At 54.6% G+C, this 19,364-nt stretch overlaps 1 protein-coding gene across 2 annotated transcripts in view; it reads right to left on the bottom strand.

Annotated features, from left to right (window-relative positions):
- Positions 1–3,495: 3,495 nt before the first annotated feature.
- Ndrg1 (N-myc downstream regulated 1) overlaps positions 3,496–19,364 on the bottom strand; it is a 51,584-nt gene continuing 35,715 nt past the window's right edge. For both annotated transcript variants that reach the window (XM_027950407.2, XM_027950416.2), the window contains exons 9-16: positions 17,262–17,318; positions 14,615–14,718; positions 13,728–13,784; positions 12,749–12,800; positions 11,598–11,645; positions 9,620–9,655; positions 8,199–8,250; positions 3,496–5,357 (exon numbers count right to left, since the gene is read on the bottom strand). In XM_027950407.2, the coding sequence (XP_027806208.1) occupies positions 5,116–5,357; positions 8,199–8,250; positions 9,620–9,655; positions 11,598–11,645; positions 12,749–12,800; positions 13,728–13,784; positions 14,615–14,718; positions 17,262–17,318 (648 nt within the window). In that variant the 3' untranslated portion in view covers positions 3,496–5,115. The remainder of the gene's footprint in view (positions 5,358–8,198; positions 8,251–9,619; positions 9,656–11,597; positions 11,646–12,748; positions 12,801–13,727; positions 13,785–14,614; positions 14,719–17,261; positions 17,319–19,364) is intronic.

The raw sequence follows: 19,364 nt of genomic DNA, 5'->3' as shown, positions 1-19,364 counted from the left end.
TGCAGGTGCGATTTTAAAACAGAACTTAGAACATGGTAAGAATTTAATCGACACTTCTATTATTAGCTGAGTCTCAGATTCATCATAAACAGGGTGATTGACCACCAAGGTACAGTAAGAATTAGTCTCCATGTGTGTGTCTACACATTTAACTCAGTTACCTCTTGCTTAAAAGAGTAAACAGAGCCGGGCATGGTGGCACATGCCTGTAATCCCAGCGGCTTGAGAGGCTGAGGCAGGAGGATCACAAGTTCAAAGCCAGCCTCAGCAAAAGCAAGGGGCTAAGCAACTCCGTGAGACCCTGTCTCTAAATAAAATACAGCACAGGGCTGGGATGAGTGCCCCTGAACTCAATCCCCAGTACCAATAATAATAATAATAATAATAGAAAGGGGAAGTGGCCCCAGCATTCATTTGAATGTTCTTCTCCTTCCCTCACAGGCTGCTTGGTCACTTAGTCATTCAGTGCTGTGTTTTGTGCTCAAACTTCATTCACAGCCCAGCTCCCTCAGGGCAGGAAGGACCGTGTCCTTCTCTCCTCTCTCTTCCACGTCCAGCACAGGCAGCATACGCTCGGTTAAGTGAGCAGATGCCCTCACCCACAACCCCCAAAACACGATGATATCACAATAAAAGTCAAGGGGAGACTAGATTTAAAAAAAAAGTCACATGAATTGTTTCCAAGACCTTCTATCCTAAAGCACACTTGTTTTTCAAAATCAGAAGATGGATGGTTGGAGTCCTTTTGCGGGGAGATCCCCCAAGGATAGGTAGTTGAAGTTTTGGGGAAATGGAATTTGGAAAAAAAAAATGACCTAAATATTTTTATTATGAAGCGTTTTATCCTAAGCAGCATATAGTGGCTGCTGGGAGTGGTGGCACATACCTATAGTCCCCACTAAGGAGTCTGAGAGGAGGATCCCTTGAGCCCAGGGATTTGAGGCCACCCTGGGCAGCACAGCAAGACCTCATCTCCAAATAATAAAAATACACAGCAGAGATGCCAGCATTCTGCATCCCCCCACCCCATGAGCAAAATAAAAACGTAAAGACTTCCTCTGTACTCAGAAACCCAAATTCTGGCTGAATCTGGTTCTTTCAAAATGCAGGACTGAGCAAAACCGGCTTCTGAGCTGAAGGAGCTGGCACAGACCAGGGCCCCAGGCCCCATCCTCTGATCCGTCCCAACAGCTCCAAGCTCTGCTGTGAGCCTGGGTACACGTGGATTCTGCACAATACTGACAATGTGTATTTCTTAGTCCATTTCACAAAAAGAGAGAAAGCTTCCTGATAACCTTGAGAAAACAAGGAGACAAATTAAGAACCAGATAAAAACATAAAGGTGAGTGGCCCAAGTTGGAGGTGACTGTTCCTTGGGGGACTGAACACATCGCTGGCCTGATCACCTTATGTCCCGGGAACCACCTGATGTTCTACAATCCCGAGGTGTCAGTGGGAGGCTGCCTGGTCATGCGGGTGCTCAGCCAGCTGTTCTAACAGGCAGCAAGGGACAGGGCCCATTTTAGCAAAGACCCGACAAGTTGTTTACTGTCGCTGAGCTTTGGTTTTCTCCTCTGTGAAGCCAGGAGAACTCCTTACAGACAAGAATGAAATGGAGAAAAGCTGAGACTTTCTGACCAGAGGAAGCACATATCTGCTTATTTAACAAAAACCTCTTCTTGTGTGTTTGACACTGGGCTGGCCCTGAAAATCCAAAAGTAGGAGGTCACTAGTTTGGGGGAAGGATGCACAAAGTGCCAGGCATTGCAGGAGCTGCATGTGCTACCCCTGCCAGGAGGCCCTGCTCCCTTCCACGTGGGGGGGCCGGGCACCCGGGAAGGGCTCTGTAGGAGTGGGAAAGGTGTGTCAGTGGATTTGATTGTGCACAAAGGACATAACAGTTCACCTGTCACAGCTACACCGAGGCCTCTGGACCCCTGCTGCATGGGGTGGGGGGCAGCGTGAGCCCAGTCATGGTTGAGTGACACTTGAGCCAAGCTGGGCCAACTAGTTTCCTCCCCTAAGAGGCACAAAGAGCCGATTGGCTTCAGTTCCTGAACTAAATGTTCAGGCTAGCTGGCCCAGGGGCTACCGTTCCATGCTTCAGTGTCATGAGCAATAAACACGAGGAAGGCATGTGCCTTGACATGAAGTGACAAAGGGGGCATTTCACCTCCGTGGCCCTCCCCCTGGAGAAGAACCTACACAAACCACAGCCCAGGGAACTCCTACTAAACACCTGGTCAGTGCCGCTCAGGAAAGTCAACAGGCGAGGAAAGTCCGAGACACTGGCCAGCCAGAAGGGCAAGAAGACACGAGGCTGGATGTCAAGGGCGTCCTGGAAGGGACCCTGTGTTGTGGTTTGGAGGTGAGGAGTCCCCCAGAAGCTCATTGTGAGGCCATGTGGGAAGGTTCAGAGGAGAAACGATTGGGTTCTGAGAGCCTTAACTGAAGGTGGTGGGCTGTGGCTGGAGGAGGGCAGGGGACGTGGCTGTGGGGTATATTTTGTACCTGGCGACTCTCTCTCTCTGCTTCCTGATCATCAGGTGAGCTGCTGAGCTCGGCCACACTCTTCTGCCAGGATGTTCTGCCACCTGGAGCCCGAGGAATGGAACTGGCCGTGTATGGGCTAAGACCTCTGAAACTCTGAGCCTTGAATAAACTTCCCTCCTCTACAGTTTTGCTGGTGGGTCCTTTAGTCACAGCAGCAAAAAGGCTGACTAATACCAAGTCTCAGCTTAGTGAGCAGCAGTGCTCCGCTGCTGGCATCAGCTGTGACAAGGGTACCACAGTGACACATGGATGACAGGGACATGAAGGGCGGGGCATGTGTTGGGATGCTCTGTACACTTGTTGCAACTGGTCTGTCTTAAATCAACCTTAGATTAAAAGTTTAGATATAATAGAAAGTTATATTAAAACCTGTTTATAATTTTTTCTAAATATACAGTAAAAAGCGAGCATTCGAGTCGTTGGCTTTGCTCACGGGTGGACTTCGCACTTACTTTCTTGTAATGAAAATAAAATTTTAAAAAAGACGTTTCCCTCTGACTTTAGATTGAAAAGCTCTACCTTCTCCATGCCCTGTTCACCAACTGCTGGGCATCTGAAATGTGGTAGGTGTGCCTGAAATAGGCCTTGAGGGAGAACTACATCCTGGAGTCTCAGAATGGGGAAGGAATGTTAAATGTCTGGTTACTACTTTCATAAAAACGGCAATATTTGGATAGATTGGGTTATATGGGGTGCATTATTAAAATGAGTTTCCCTGTTTCTTCCTACTCTTTGAATGTGGCTACTAGAAATTTGAAGTGACCTCTGTGGCTGATAGTTCTGCTTCTCCTGGACTGGGATGCTTTAAAGCAAAAATCCCAGGGGCGAATGAGAGTGGCAGGGCCCTGGGTATCAAGATGTGCAATCCCTTCACCGGAAGACTCATCCCCACGCTTGATGTCACACACGACCTCTCAGGTAGAGGAAAGGGACACAAGCCACTGCAAAGTTACAAATTTATTGGTCTGGAAATAAATACAAATATCTCATTAAGAAAGTCCTCTGGAAAGACTTGGACAATAGTTTCTGGTCTGCATTCAGCCACTCTTGCCTGGATCCCTGCACGAGGTCAGGGAAGCCTCCGCGTGGCCAGGTGGCAGGTAAACTGAGTCACTGCCTCTCAAGCACCTTGATGGCAGGACTACTTCCTTCTGCCAGCTCGAGGGACCTGGAAATCACCAAGGCCCAGCGGCTGATTCTCAATATTCGATTCACTCTGATCAAACTTCCTATAAGAAAATCCACGGTTAGCCAAAATGAAAATCAAAAGGCAGTAGTTCAGGAACTGGACAGCTGTGCTGACGCTGCTCAGAAGAGTCGGTGGCACTGCCCCATTCAGCAGAAGGAGGTTAGAGGGGCGGGGAGAGGGGTGGCAGCAGACGCAAGGAAACTCCTGTGGAATGTGTTATTCCAGAACCCTCGGTTTTCCCAGCCCACTCCCCACATGAAATCCCATCCCCAACAAGAGCAAAGAGTTCACCTGGAGACAGTCATGACCCTAGGTCAGAGACATCCAGCTTTCAAGTTCAGGTCAACCCCCCAAGTCAACGATTGGAGGCTGGACTTAACTCAATCACAGATTCCTGGGAAACAGCCTGGGATCCACAGAAATCACCAGGGCACTGGATCCCAGCACAACCACTAGAATCCCTTAACTTCTAGTCATCGGGGCCCCTCCCGCCCCCCTCCCCACCCTGGAGGCCCATCACGGCCAGGGACAGCTGACCAAACGTCTCCCTCCACTCCAGAGCGTGAGCTACAAATCTAAAAGATGTTCCCCATGAACAAAAAGAATCACTCAGTCACGTAGGTGGGGGGGAGGCAGGGGCTGCCGGGGAGGCAGACGGCAGGGCTAATGCCTCCGACATGTGCCAAGGAGCACTCACCCCAAGCTGTTTTATAAATACAGCGGGGTCTGTGGCCGGCTTTCCTCGTATGTTAAAAGGAGACCAGAGCAACAGGCTCCCGTGCCTCAGAAGCTTATATCTGCACTGACAGTAAAAGCTGACTTCTTCAAGTGAATTACATGGAGTTATTTTTCTTAATGTTCAGCCTCCACCTAAATTCCACCTCTTTTTCTACCTTCCTGTTTTGCCTATGTAAAAGAAGTAGCCACACTCCACCTCGTCAGAAATGGGTGGCTTCTAGGACTTGGGCCAGTCTGTCTGCAGTTGGAGAGGAAGCAGGAAGTAGGTGGGCTGGGGACACACCAGGCGTTGGAACCTGGAAGCCGCTCAGCCGCTCAGCCCGAGCTGGATTGCAAAGTGTTTGCTGCTGGTTTTTGTTTTGGGCAGCTGGGTGTCTCTGAGGGCGGGTTAAAGAGTGGCAGCCAGGCCACTAGTTAATGAAAACAGGACACAAAGATGCCTCCTTCTGTAGTCCCCCACTGCCCACCCTTATCAAAGAGGCACCCTAGACAGACCCAACCTGTCGTCACCAGAGCTCACTCTTACAAAATAAGCTTTGGATTAATACCAAGTTAGTGCAGGGTGCAGGCAGAGGCGGGAGGGGCTGGAGGGGAGCCGCTACAGAGACCAGAGTCCAGGGCGCGGGCGCAGCCGCCTAGCAGGACACCTCCATGGACTTGGGGCCCGCGCTGTTCCCAGTGGCACCCGAGTTGGGGGTGATGTCCAGATGGGCTCCTTCGCTGGTGTGGGAGCGGCTGCGGGCGCCCTCACTGGTGTGGGAGCGGCTGCGGGTGCCCTCGCTGGTGTGGGAGCGGCTGCGGGTGCCCTCCTGGGAGGTGACGCTGGAGCCGGATGCGGTGCGGGACCTCATCAGACGGGTCATGCTGGCAGAGGGCACTGGGAAGACAGAAGACAGCAGGTTAGGGGACGGAGACCTCTACAGAGGGACCAGATGGACCCCTGTGGATCAGCCTGGCTGAGTCCTCTTCCCGTCCCATCTTAATCCTCTGGGCTGTCCAGCCACCTGCACCTGATGTCTCTGTGTCCATCAGAGGGGGACAGTGAGGTCCAGATGGAAAAGGACTTGCAGCCATCACATGGCGAGGGAGCTGAACCCAGGTCTCAGCTGAATCCCCATTCTGCACCTGCTCAGCAGTGTTGTGACCCTGGGAGTGTCCCAATCTGAGCCTCCCTGTCCCCATTTCTAAGGTGGTCCCTCCATGTCAGCAGTCAGGAGGGAGGACACAGAGGCCCAAGGTAATCCCTGCACCTCAGTGGGGGACAGGCTACACAGCAAGGTCTGAGCAGAGCTGCTTGTTGTCTGTCTGCTCTCAAAGGCTGCAAGCTTCCAGGGACAGGTGACGGCACTGCCCACTCTCTGAGAGCTTCTCCAAGACTTAAAATGCCCTCGTCCACAGCAGGTGGCTGACAAGGTGGAAAGACAACAGAACAACCCTCCCCACCTGTATGGGCCCACGGAGCATTGTCCCCGATTCATGTCCACTTGGAACCTCAGAATGTGACCTTACTGGAAATAAGATCTTTGCAGAGATAATTAGCTAAAATGAGTCATTCTAGATTAGAATGATCCCTAACCCAGTGGTTGGTGTCTTACTTAAAAAAAAAAAAAAAAAACAGACAGAAGCAAGGGACAGGGCCAGAGTAGATGGAGCCGGAGACTGGGGTGCTAGTGCTCACGCCACAGGAGGCCCAGGGGCTGGGCTAGGCAGAGGCAAGGACGGGTCTCTCCCAAAGTCTTTGGAGGAAGCCTGGCCCTGCCAGTACTTCAGCCTCAGACTTTTAGCCTCCCAAACTGGGAGAGAATACTTTTGTGTGGTTTTAGGCACCTCTGTTTGTGGGGATTTGTGGGGGCAGCCCTGTGAAACTAACACCCCATCCAATGGAAACTGCCTGGTTGAGGTCGCGTATGGACAGTGGAGGCCAGCAGCTATGAATGTGTGTGTGTGTGGGGGGGGGGGCACCTCATTCCATGGGCATGCGGGCCGGCTCTCTATGGCAGACACACACAGAATTCATCCTTGCTGTACTGAATTCCTTCCTCAAAGAGTGAATTTTGAATCCGGAAGGGATCGGAGTTAACCCCCGACCCGTGGCTCCCATGTTTTCCCTGAATCTACTTCTCCACCCCAAATCCGGAAGGCTAGCTGACTCCCCGGGGCTATGGCACCATCCAGTGATCCGGGTTTGCCAAGGTTAGTGCTGCTGGCCCACCACACACTAGGCTCTCAGTGAAAGGTGGCTTTCTTCCTCTTGGCCAGAGCCTGGGATTGTAGCTCTTCCTCCTGTTCTCTCCAAGACCCGCAGGGTGCTTTGGCCGGGAGAAGCTGAACTTGGGGATAAAGCTGGAGTAGAAGCTGGCTTGGGGGAAATAGAAACAAAACCTTCCTTTCTCCCTGGAATACATGTTCAAAACAGAAATCCAAGCCCCATGGCAGGTTCCAGGCAAGCCAGCCAGGTTCACATCACTTCCTGCAAGGTCAAGGGAGCCGAGGGGCAGGTGGGCAGGACGGGAGGAGGTTCTGTTGGAAGAGGGCATCCCAGGACATGAGTCCTGCCCCATGCATGCAAATCAGGCTCCCTCCTCTCCACCGTGCTAGAAACCAGCCGTGGCCTAGACCCATCTGGGGACCACACTGGTTTACCAATATACTATTTTACTCTTTTAAAAGGAAGAGCAGTTTAAGGAAAAAACAAAAGATGGAAATTTCAAAGTCTTCCTGGTTAGGAAGAGCACATGAATTGTAATTCCCAGCCATAGGCAAGGAAAGGAGAGAGGACCCTGTTGATGTGCCCACTAGTACTGACCATCTCTGCTGCTGAGCTGGAGAGTTTAAACTGGCCATTGTAAGTCCTGGTCAAGGCCTGGCATTTCTAAGAAAGGGCCCAATGTGTCTGACTAACAAAATGTAGCCATAAAGCAAGAAGGAGCGAGACCTTGAACTAAGCTTACATCTGTCTTTCCTTTCCCAAATCTAATGATTAGGCAAAGACATTCCATCTCAGCTCTAAGCAACTTCATCACCCACATAAACAGTATTGGTTTACAAAGGGCGCCCTGCCGCTACTTGCTTAACCTCTCCAAGCCTCAGTCTGTGCACTTATGAATGGAGGTCAAGAATCCCTTGTAGGATTACTGTGATGCTTAAATGAGAAAAATAAAGGCTATATTCATCTTTCTCACTACCACTACCACCAGTTCTCCACCTTCATCCTCATCACCACAACAGGTAGACTCTTAGGCAAGTACGTAATCAAAATGCAAAAGACGTTCATCACTTTGCTCTTCATCATGTTCTTGGTGTTTACAGGCACAACCCTCATCTAAACCTAAAATATCCCTGTGAAACACCTTTTCAACCAGCCACCTGCAGTCACAGGCTGCATAATGACGTTCTGATCAACTAAGGCCATCCATGGATGGACACAATGGTGGTCCCTTAAGACTATGTGCTTAGTGATGTCATAGCCCTCTTGCTTTGGATAAGCAGCTGTCTGATGTTTGCCCAGTGACAAATCTGACCACGATGCATTTCTCAGGACGCCTCCTGCCATTCAGCCATGCGTGACTGTAAATATGTCTTTCTCTGCCCTGCCCAGTGTTCCAAGAGCTGAAGCTGGACAGAGTGATACAGAAGTCTCATCCAAACCTGGCCAGTGCACAGCCTCTCCCCTCCCACCCCTGCCCCTGCCCCTCCGCGCCGGGGACGCCACACTCACTGTATCCCATGCCCTGCACGAAGTACTTGAAGGCCTCGGCGAGCTTGGCTGGCTGTGAGAGAGAAGAGACAGAGCAGTCAGCGGCTGGAGGGACAGGTCGCTAACGGCCACCTGCCTGCGGTCACCTTCATGCAAGAGCCCGGCCTCAGCCACCATGTGTTCAGGGGACAAACCACAGGAGTAAAGGAAAAACTGTGGGATAATTACGGGGCCCAAATTAGCTCTGGCCAGCAAAGAGCAGTTCCAGTTCTTTTCCTAGTTGAGTTACATGACCTGTCTGGCCAGCTTCTTCTGTAAAGTGGGGGTGGCATGCCCACCTACGGCCACGTGCCTCTGTGGGACCACGCTGGACAGTGCTGCGCCCAGCATCAGGACCGAGCTGCAGCAGCGTCCCGTGACTCACTGTGCTCGGGGACCTGTGGCATCAGCTCACTTACTCTGACACCTCAGGAGGGTAGTGCTACTGTAGGACGTGTCCCAAGCCACAACTAGTACAAGGTGGGTCCTGCAGATGGACCCTGAGGTCTCCATGTCCTCAAGGCAGCTCACGGTCAGTAGCAGGAAGGAAGGATGGATGGAGGATGGATGGATGGAGGATGGGCTGAGGAACAGTGGATAGATGGGTGAAAAAAATGGATGGACAGGAGGAAGGAAGGATGGACAGACTATGGATGGAGGGTGGATAAAAACAAAACAGGACTGATGGAAGAAAGGAAGGAGGAGAGAGAGATGGACGATAAAAATGAAAACAAGAAAGGTGGAAAGAGCTGGCTGCATGGTGGCGGGATGGGAGGGAAGGCGAATGCCTGGTTCTGACGTAGGAGGTCAGGGCAGGTGCACAGGCTCAGTAACCCAACCCTGAGCCCCTGCCTGCGTCTGCTCCTCCTCTCTCCTCTGCATCAGTGGCAGGTCCCTGCCCCACTCCCCACACTTCCACCAGCTCCTGTCGCCAACCTACAAAGACCCAGATGACATTGGGCTATGCAAAGACTGCCCTTTGGGATTTGAGTGACAATGGGAAAAAGGGGCAGCGGTATTAGGGTAGCAGACAGGGGACCTCTGTGTCTAAGACGGGAAATATGCACACATGCGCCATTTGGTGTCCAGTCCTCGGTCCCTCTGCTCTGGGCTTGGGCTCCCTGGGAAGCCTGCGATCTCTGGGACAGGCACCCAGATTCTGACCCACGACCACCAGGCTGTGGGCCCCTGGCACGCCCGCACCCGTGAGCCCCCGCAGCCTCACTCCTCAGGGCTTGCTGGGGAATCAGGGAGACCTCAAGCATGTTACAGCCAATAACACGTCCATAGACGTCACCCAGCGGCATAGTAGGTAGTGAGGGACCAGGGTTAACAGGGTCACCCAGGGAAGTGAACTTGGCCACGGAGTGGCGACCTTCAACACAAAGCCAGGTGGCACTCACCTGGGAGATCTGCGGGAGGCCGCCACAGTCCGCCATCTGGAAGGGAGAGAAGCTGGTTAGTGCCAATACCTCACCCAGGCAACCTGTGCTCTGTGAGCCAGAGCCACACAGGCACCCAGTGCTCACTGTCCACAGGGGTGACTATGGGTGGCACACCACGACCCACCAGGCAGGACTGCTGCCCACCCCAGGCCTGCCCTCCCAGCAGCCAGCTGTGCCCCCTTGGCAACATGACTGGCTGCTCAGGAGGTGCCAGGCCTGAGGCTGGACTGAAGCTCACATCACTCGTCCCCAGACATAGGAGGTCCCAGTGCCCCACCAGGAGGCAGAGCCTGGGGCCAGAGAGAGTTCCAGGAGCCTGCTAGAGTCCGAAAGGGGTCAGTGCAAACGGCCCGTGGGCACACGCCCCTGCAGATGGCTCAGAAGGCTTCGGTGTCCCCCGGCCGGCCACCCTTCAGAAACGCTCCGACTTCCAACTGAATCACCAAGCCTAAAGCCACCGCCACATTCACAAGGCCATTTGGGTCCCTGTGAATCCTTGAGGTGGCTGAGCAGGGCTGGGTCTCCAGGGAGCAGTGTGGGAGCTGGAGAAAGATGAGGCTGCTAAGAGGTGATGGCGGGGAGGCTGAGGCTACCTTCTGAGCGCCACCTGCAATGCCCCTTCACCTGGGCATCTCACAGCTCCGTGAGAATTCAGGTAGAACTGGGCTGGGGCAACTCTGCGGAGCAGGTGCATAGTGGAAGAATCTTTCTAGAACCACGCTGAGGTGGTTCTGATCCTGCATCCATCATCAGATCAGCCTCCTGTTGTCACTCAGGCCACCTGTCCTTTGTTGTGGGTTGAACTGTGTCCCCCAAAGTACCCTGAGTGGGACCTTGCTTGCCGATGTGATGAAGCCAAGCTGAGGTCATGCTGGATCAGGGTGGCCCTACAGACCACTGTCCTTAAAAGAAGGGGGGATCCGGATGCACACCAGGGCCACCCAGCCATGTGATGATGGAGGTGACCGAGACCCACGCACAGGCCGAGGAAGGCCAGGGACTGCCAGGGACTGCAGAGACCACCAGGCCCCGCAGAGCCTCAGACAGGGCGGGGCTGCCCACACCCTGATGTCGGCCTGCCAGCCTCCACGACAGGGAGGAAATAAGAGTCTGCTGTTCTAAGCCACCTGGTTCATGGAACTTGGTCACGGCAGTCCCCAAAGCATAGCATTATGAAGGCGGGCTGAGCGACTGCCAATCTTGCAACTTCCTTTTGGGGGGATCTTGAAGGAAAATATATGCAAAAAGCCCAGCGCAGGAACCAGCCATTCCCATTCTACCTTGAAAGATTGCTGGGAGGGACAGTGGCCTCCAGCAGCCATGTTCATGTCCTTCCCCGCCAGTGCTGGGGAACGACTTCATCACACAGGTCCCTCCCGGTCACCTGCGCTCCGCGGGTACACCCAGGTCGGGGACGCCCCATAGGAAGGAGCCTGCTCTTGTGCTGTCCCCAGATGAGGCTGTCACAGACAGGCAGCTTTGGCTGTGCAGGCAGCTGACCTCCAGGGTGCCAGGACACTGGCAAGGGTGCCACAGACCCTGACCCAGCTCCAAGAGAGCAGGTGTGTGCAGGGGGCTTCCTGGAGGCAGCCTTGCCCTTCCTTGGCCTTGGGACATGTCCTCAAAGGACAGGCAGATCCCCGGGGAGCATCCTGCCCCAACCTGGGGAGCACAGAGACCCCTCCAGGACATTCCCAACCCAACCCAACCCTCCCCGCACCCCACAACCCGCAGCCCCAGAGGGGGATCCGGGTCTACTCATCTCTGCAGCCTCAGGCCACCTGCCAGCGCCCACAGAGGTCTGTAAGTCATCCATCAAGCCCTGACTTCTGTGGGTTCTGGCCACCACTTAGCCCCAACCAGGCCCAGCTCCACTTTGCTGAGCCCCTGGGAGTTTCTCAGGAGGAAACAATGCAAAGCCCACTGTTCCCCGTACCTTGAGGAGGGTGGTCTTCGTGGGATCCAGTTTTGAGTTGCACTCCACCTGGGTGACGGGGAAGAACTTGGTCAGATTCTACCTGACGCAAAGTCAAAGCCCTCCTCCTTCCCTGTGCTCTATGCCACCACCAGAGGCTCTGTGTCCCTCATGCAGAAGAATGAATGTGGGCTTTGGGGTTAAACAGATGTGGTTTTAAATCCCAGCCCTGCCATTACTAGCCGTGAGGCCTCCGGCAAGTAGTTGAACTTCTTGAGCCTCCATTAATGGGGACAGCATCTTCTTTCAAAGGGCTGTTATGAAGACTAGGCAGAAAACAGAGGATGCTCTAGAAACATCTGCTAAATGAATGGCCATGCTTAACTAGCCACTATCGGGGATTCTACAGTCTTCACATCCCAGTTCCTGTTCTTCATATTAAATCACATCTACCAAGATGATTCCTGTCTTCATTTTGTCAGTGGCCCTCTGAAAAGTGGCATCCAAAATTAAGCAGTATACCTATATTCAAAATTCCTAAAGAAGAACCATCAACCCTCTTAATGTGAACAATATGTCTCCATTGATACATCCTGTGATTATCTTCAGTGAGTCACACGAGACGAAAAACTCATGGTTCATTAGAGACACCCAGGTCTTTACTACATTCTGTAGCTTGCTGCAGAAGACATGTCACCAATCTAGGACTATGACCCCTCTCACCCAAACCTCCCAGCTCCCAAATGTGGGGTACCATATAGTTCGAGTCCTCTCTGTCTCCACAGCACCGAGGTGAGTATTAAGGGGTAAAAGGAACCAGAAAGCTCTGTCTAAGCCCGATCCCCTGCCACGCTCCCCGCCAGACAACCGGGCAGCAGTCCAGGTGGGAGGAGCCACCTGACTCCAGAGGAGAGGGGAGTCCCGTGGCCAGGAAGCCAACGTGTTCTGCACACCCAGGAAAACAAGCCCGTGGGTGGGACCCCAGAGGGGAGCCAAGGAGAAAGGCCAGGGCTGGGCTCCCTGCCGAGAGGCCAGGTGACATTTAAACCATCCCCTGCACTGACGGCAGCCAAGAGGTAGGGGCGGCGGGGAGACTGCCCAGAGCATCACCAGACGGATGATCATCGGGGTGCCCGATGACCGGCAGAAACCAGGGGTTGATTGCCACATACCACAGCGTCCACGGCAGGAGAGTTGTCCCCGACCACCAGCAAAGCAGGGCACCTGAGGTCAGGAGAGAAAAAAGGAGTGAGCACAGGTCACACCCCCAGGCCTCCTGGCCGGGCCAGGACTCTAAGGAAGCCTCCTGGTTTCCCCAGCATCTTGGCTCCTCGACGTCACTCTCCCCAGTCTCCATTCTGCTCTAGTAAAATGGGTGAGTAGTCCTTACACCTCAGTCGAAGTTTCAACCAGAGAAGTTCTGTGTCCTGGAGTTCCTATTTAAAGTGCCCTCTCCTCCATGCCAGGCCCGATGGCGCACACCTGTGATCCCTCAAGCAATTTAGTGAGGCCTTAGCAACTCAGTGAGACCCTGTCTCTAAATAGAATACAAAATAGGGCTGGGGTGTGATTTAGTGGTTGAGTGCCCCTGAGTTTAATCCCAGTACCCCCCCAAAAATAAAATAAAAAGTGCCCTCTCCTCAGGGAAGGATGCACATGGCCAGTAATCAAGACAGAGATGAGAACGGTGTGAAGGATGAAGTCAGTGACCTGTGTCTAGTGCCCCAGGGTCAGACCCATGGTGCATCTGGGAGGCACAGGGACACTGGCACCATGGGTGGGACCTCAGCTAGCTGTGTCCACCTCCTCCTAGATTTGCAGGCTCTCTCAGGGTACTCTGTGCCATTGATCACTCCCAGGCACCAACATGGTGGCTCAACAAAGGTGTGAGGTCCACACTGCAGTCACCTCCAAGAATATGGCTGGCGTTCCTCCTCAGAGACCACCCCCGTGGAGCCCCCCACCCTCCAGAGCTGATGCAGCCCCACAGGGAGAGGTCAGCTCCTGGGCAGGACACATGGGGGCCCATGGCCTGCAGTGTCCACCCCTAGGGGGGGAATCCTGCCAGGCTCTGCAACAGGCCCTGGAGCAGCCACAAGCAAGACAACAGGCAGCGGGTGCCACCTGCAAGGGTGGGGAGGGGCCACTCACTGAAGGGTGACGGTGTGGGTTCCTGGCATGGGCCGCTCAATTTCCAGGTCCCGGCGGCTACGGACAGGAAAGGCATCATTAGCATCAGCAGACCCGACCCTGGAGAAGCCCTGGGGGTCCCACTACTAGCCTTTCTGGACATACCCACACCAAGACCTTCGTGGGGTCATGTGGCTGTCAGGACACCACCGCCTCTTGGTGCGCACAGAAGCAGTTAAGGGGAACTCAGGGCTCCTACATTCCCAACAGAACCCACCTCATTTTGTCCCACATTACTGTCTTCTAATAGCACTACAAATCATGCCCTCCATTACCGAGGGACCCTATCTCCCTGTGCCCCTGGTCAGAGTCCCCACCTGACAAATGGACCAGCCTCCCCATGGTCTCCCAGCCTCCACTGGTAACCTGAGTCCTGTCTCACCAACCAACCCTGAGGTCTCTACGGGGTGGCCGATGATCTCTGAAAACCCAGACTTGCTCTTTCTGCTCCTTGTGGCAAAGTCTCCAGTGGCTTCTCAGTGGTGTGAGGTCCACACGGCCAGCTCAGCACCCAGAAGCCTCCCTGATTCCTCCCACCAGCCTGTGCTTCGCTGCTGTCTCTGTTCAGCTCCCAGTGCCCTTCCTGAAGGTCAGCCACATGGACCTTCCACTAGTATGTGGCAGCATCTTCCTGGACAAGGGACGCTCCCTTGGGACAAGATGTCTGGCTCCATGGTCTGGGGCAGAGGCTCAGACCCTCACCAAGCTTCCACACCCGGTGTCCTTACCAGGCGGCCCTGCCCTGTTAACTCGGAGCTCAGACCCAGGGCCGGCACCCTCTGGGAACTCCGAGCCTCCTCCGTCCCCTGGTTCCCAGCCTGCGGCAGGGGCCGAGGCGGGCGCGGTACCTGTTGTAGGCGTTGATGAACAGGTGCAGGTTGCCGGGGTTCATGTCGTTCAGGATGTGCTGGCGGTAGGTGTGGACCACCTCCACGTTGCTGTGCATTTCCTCCTGCGTTTGGAGAGAGGGAAACAGGCTCAAGGCGCTGCGGCCTGGGCGGGACACGGCTCTGCCTCCTCCAGGTTATTCAGGCACAAAGTGAATCCGGGAGACCCGGTGGAGCCCAAGGAGGGCCTGAGGAATGCAGTGGGCAGCACTGGATTGTGAGGCCCACAGGCAGCAGGGGGACCAGCCCTGGAAGGCACAGCACAGCCCAGGACCCCCTGGCTGGGGAGTCTCAACTTGGAGGCAGGCCCCTGGGCAGACAGCTTGGTCCCACCACTGCCCCTCTCTTGGGCAAATCCTTTAACCTGTCTGGGCCTCAGGTGCCTCAAAAGTGTGTGTTTGGGGTGGGGGGATGGGGGCTGCCTACCTCACCAGGCATAAGACCCCAGCAAAGGGTGCACAAAGTCCTTTGCAAACCAGCCAATCTGACGCAAATGTCAGCAATTACTTTTCTCATGGAGGGAGTTAAGGTTTTTATACTTGAAAAATCAAAACCATCTCCTGCACTAGGAAGTCACTGGAAAGAGGGGGAGTCTTGTTCCCAGCAGACAGCCGAACGCGGCAGAGGTCCGCTGAGGCCTCGCTCGCTGGCTGCTTTCTGTACGGGAACATGATTTGGGACAAACAGGCCATGTGCTGCTTGGTTTCTAGTGCGTACAGTGGCAGGCGCTGTGGTTGTCACGAAAGGATCTGATGTGACCAATGGCAACCAGAGCAGGGCAGAAGAAGAAAGAAAACCAGCAACAAGCTCCGGCTGCTGAGAGTGGTTCACAGTCACTGGAGCAGGAAGGAGGCCAAGAGGCTATTAAAAGAAAAATCAGGAAATGGTTCCAGGAATTGAGCTGGGATCTCTGATGCAGTCAGACGGGTGGCAAGGGGAACAGGAGACTCCACGGCCCGACCTCCCGGGCTCCAAGCTCCTGGTACAGTCAGGATGGATGCCCGGGCTGCATCTCTCACCTTACCTTCAGGGAACCAGAGATGCTGGCTGGGAATTGTTAAGAATTCCTAACATGCTCAGGGCAGAGGAAGGGCCTCTCCAACTGGGGTGAACCACAGAGGAAAAAGACGGCTGTAGTGAGCCGAAGAGTGGCCCCCAAAGACGTCCACATCCCCCCAGCACTTTCGGGCATTACTTAGGAAAAGGGTCTTTGCAGATGTAATTAACTAAAGGACCATCTCAAATCTATGGTCAGTGTCCTCAGCAGAGGACAGAGAGGGAGAGTTGAGCCAGGCAGAGTCCTCCTCGGCCATATGCAGATGGAGGCAGAGATCAGAGTGAGCAGACACAGCAAGGAAGGGGACCCCTGGAAGCCAGGAGAAGTGGGGAAGCTCCCCAGGGCCTGTGCAGGGTCAGCAGCCCACCAACATCTCTGCACCGTGAGAGGGTGGCTTCTGTTTCTGGAAGTCCCTTGGTATACAGCAGCCACAGGGAACTGGACACAATGGCCAAACCTGGTGGACACCCCTCACCAACCCCCAAGCAGGGCATCTTCTGTTGCCCTGGACTCGGGAGGGCACCAGACAGTCACATGCACTAGCTCAGGACAGACAGTGGTGTGGAAGCCACAGACAGTAAACAGGTCACCTTGAGGCTGGGAAACCAAGGGTTTCCCCAGACTCTGGATTTGCACCCGAGCACACAGCACCCTAGGCTGCCAGCCCTGGCGATGGTGAGAGAGGTAGAGCCCGAGGCAGAGGCCAGGCTGATCACTGCCTGCCACGGGCCTGGCTCTGCCACTCTCAGTGAGCTAACTCTGCAAATAGTAGCCCATCTCAGAGCCAGGAAAGAGCAGGTGGCCAGCATGGGCAGGATCACAAGAATGGACATTGGAGACAGACTCATGGGTTCCAATCCTCACCACAGTGCTCCCCGGCTTTAGGACCTTACATAAGTCACTCAACCTCTCTGGTCTCACTTTTCCTCATCCACAGACTGGGAATGAAACAGTATTGATCCCAGAGATCACAGAGCTCCAGAGCAGATTCGTGAGCCAATACTTGCAAAGCCCTTAGGGCCAAGCCTGCCACTCAGCTAACCCAGGACAAGTTTGCTGTGGACTTTATTTGTAATAACCCCAAACAGAGAAGAGCCCTAAGATCCATAAGCAAGTGAACAGAAAATAAACTGTTCCATCCAGCGGAACACCACTCACACCGAGACAGAAGGAAGCACGGACGCTCCAATGGTGTGGGCGGATTTCTAACTAATCACCAGAGTGAGAGACGCAGACGCTGCGTGGCACCCTTCCCACAAGTCCAGGGACACGAACTGCCCTGGGGAGACAGAAGCACAGCAGCGCTGCCTGGGAGGGGTCACCAAGGGCACGAGGAAGCGTCCCAGGGAGACGGAGATGTTCATTATCTTGATTTCTGTGATGGTTTGACAGGTGTACGCACACACCAAGTTTGTAAAACAAAATACGTGCTGATTACCGTCCTTCAGTAAGAGGTTTGTAAAAGGCCTGTGTTTAAAGAGGGAAAGAAGGGCCCAGGAGAGAGCCGGTGAACACCACAGGGTCACCTGTCCGCCAGGCCACGCCACTCACCTTCCCAAAGAGGTGGGACACAACCATGTCTGGCAGGGCTTGAGTCCATCCAGAGATCTGCAGAGAATAAAAGCAGGTGTGTGAGAAACCAGGGGTCCACAGGAGTGAGGAGGTCAGCAGAACCCCACTGCCCAGGGGAGAGCGGCATTGCAGGGTCCCCGGCGTTCGGGTCTTGAGGACACCCTTCCTAGGGGGTTGGTCCCCAGAGGCCCGTGTGTCAAGGTTTGGGCCCCCACATGGTGCTGCGAGGAGGTGGTGTGGCCTTCAGAAGGTGGGGTCTAGTGGAAGGTACTCAGGCCACTGGGGTCATGCCCTTGAAGGTGACAATGGGACCCTGGTCTCTTCCTCCCTTTTATCTGTTGCCTCCTGGACACAAGGCAAGCGGCTTTCCTCGGCCACAGGCTGCCCACCGTAGTGTGCTGCTCGCCACAGGCCCCAATCAGGAACTGAGGCCCCCAAAGCCGGGACCTGAGAGCAGACAGTCTGTGGCCGGACGGAGTGGCCGAGCCTCCCCCCATTCCCTGCCTCCGAGCCCCGGGCTCGGGGTGCACAGAAGTGGGGTCTGACTAGGACCCAGCCAGCTCCGAGCTTCCCCTGCTCCAAAAGCTCCCCAAGTTCTCAGCAAAGAAGCCCCTGCGCCCCTCTTCTGGACACGCACTGAGCCTCCTGGGACACACCCCAGGATTTGCTTAGCCCTGACTATCCCTCCTGTGTCACGCTCTGGCTCTGGCTCTTCCTCAAGTCAGTTTCCTTTCTCTGAACTGACTGAGGTCACCGACGACCCTTCCTCTCTCCCCCCAGCAACAGGCTGTGCATATGGCAGGAGCTGCGTGAATGCCGGCTTACACCAGGCACTCCATAAATGCTATGTATACTGTAGGGGCTCTGTAAATACTGAACATGGAGAACAGGCTCCGTGAAGGTGCTGACTTCAGCACCGGCAGGGACTGATGGAGGGAGGAGCTCTTGCCCTAGGGTCCCAGCTGACCCCTGCCTGTCACCTCCCCATGATGTGGTGCTGTGCATTACAAGACCTGCGAGGGCTACAGGAGGCAGTCGGCACCCGGCCTGACACGCAGGCCAGACCCAGGCTGCGGCACCCAGGTCACAGCTCCCCAGGGCTGGGGCTGAACGGGAGGGCAAGGTGTTCAGAGCAAGGCCACAGCTTGCCTCCGGCTCCAGTGGGCCATGTCCCTAACCTCCACGCCTGGCTCACAACAGCTGTCCAGAAGCCAAACTGGCCAGCCAGAATGTCACTTCCTCTGCTGGAAAATCTAATAAAAACCAGGGCATGGGCCACACTCCTGCAAGTCACATCACCCAGGAAGTAGGGCGGGGCTCAAGGGAGAAATGCACAGGATGGGGGGGGTTGCGGGGGGGGGGGGTTGCGGGGGGGGGGGAAACCCACGTGACCCATGAGCCCTGTCCCCACAGCCACCCCTAAACTTGGCAAAAACATGCTTTCACGAGACGCTGGGTCACCCCAGCCTGATGGCTTTGTGCTAATTCATTCAGAACTATCCCTCCCTCCTTGGCAGACACTGGGGCCTTTATGGGAAAGAAAGGAAGGAAAAAAAACAACATTAATTATTTTTAAAAGATAAACAGGGAACCTCAGGACAGCAGCCAGGGCAGGGCTCCCGGAGACAGCTCAAGCCACTTGGCCTGCAGGCAGCTGTCCTGTGGCTCAGGCCTGACTGTGCCCCACTCTGGCCCAGAAGCCCCAGCCCCAGGGATGGTCAGGCCCAGGGACCTTGGTGTCCAAGTAATTATACCCAGTCCCAGATCCGCCCCTAGCTTGTGTGACCTAGACCTTAACTTGACCACTCAGACCCCAGTTTTCTCTTCTGTGAAAGGTTAGGAGAACCCCACCATGAGCGTGAAGTGAGGTGAGACAGTAGACTACAGGAGGGCACAGCAGGTCCCAAGTCGGGTGAGCCAACTACCGTGGTGAACCTGGGGCACAGCCACGGCTCCCAGACACGTCAGGAATGGAACCCAGGAGTCCCTAACCACTGAGCGACATTCCCAGCCCCCTCTACTACTTTTCCTCTTTTGAAGCAGGGTGTCACTAAGATGCTGAGGCTGGCCTGGAACTTGCAA

Source organism: Marmota flaviventris, chromosome 15, assembly GCF_047511675.1.
Source record: "Marmota flaviventris isolate mMarFla1 chromosome 15, mMarFla1.hap1, whole genome shotgun sequence".
In the NCBI taxonomy this organism is placed as follows: domain Eukaryota; kingdom Metazoa; phylum Chordata; class Mammalia; order Rodentia; family Sciuridae; genus Marmota; species Marmota flaviventris.
The sequence above is the reverse complement of the archived record's forward strand: the minus strand, read 5'-3'. Positions and strand labels throughout refer to the sequence as shown.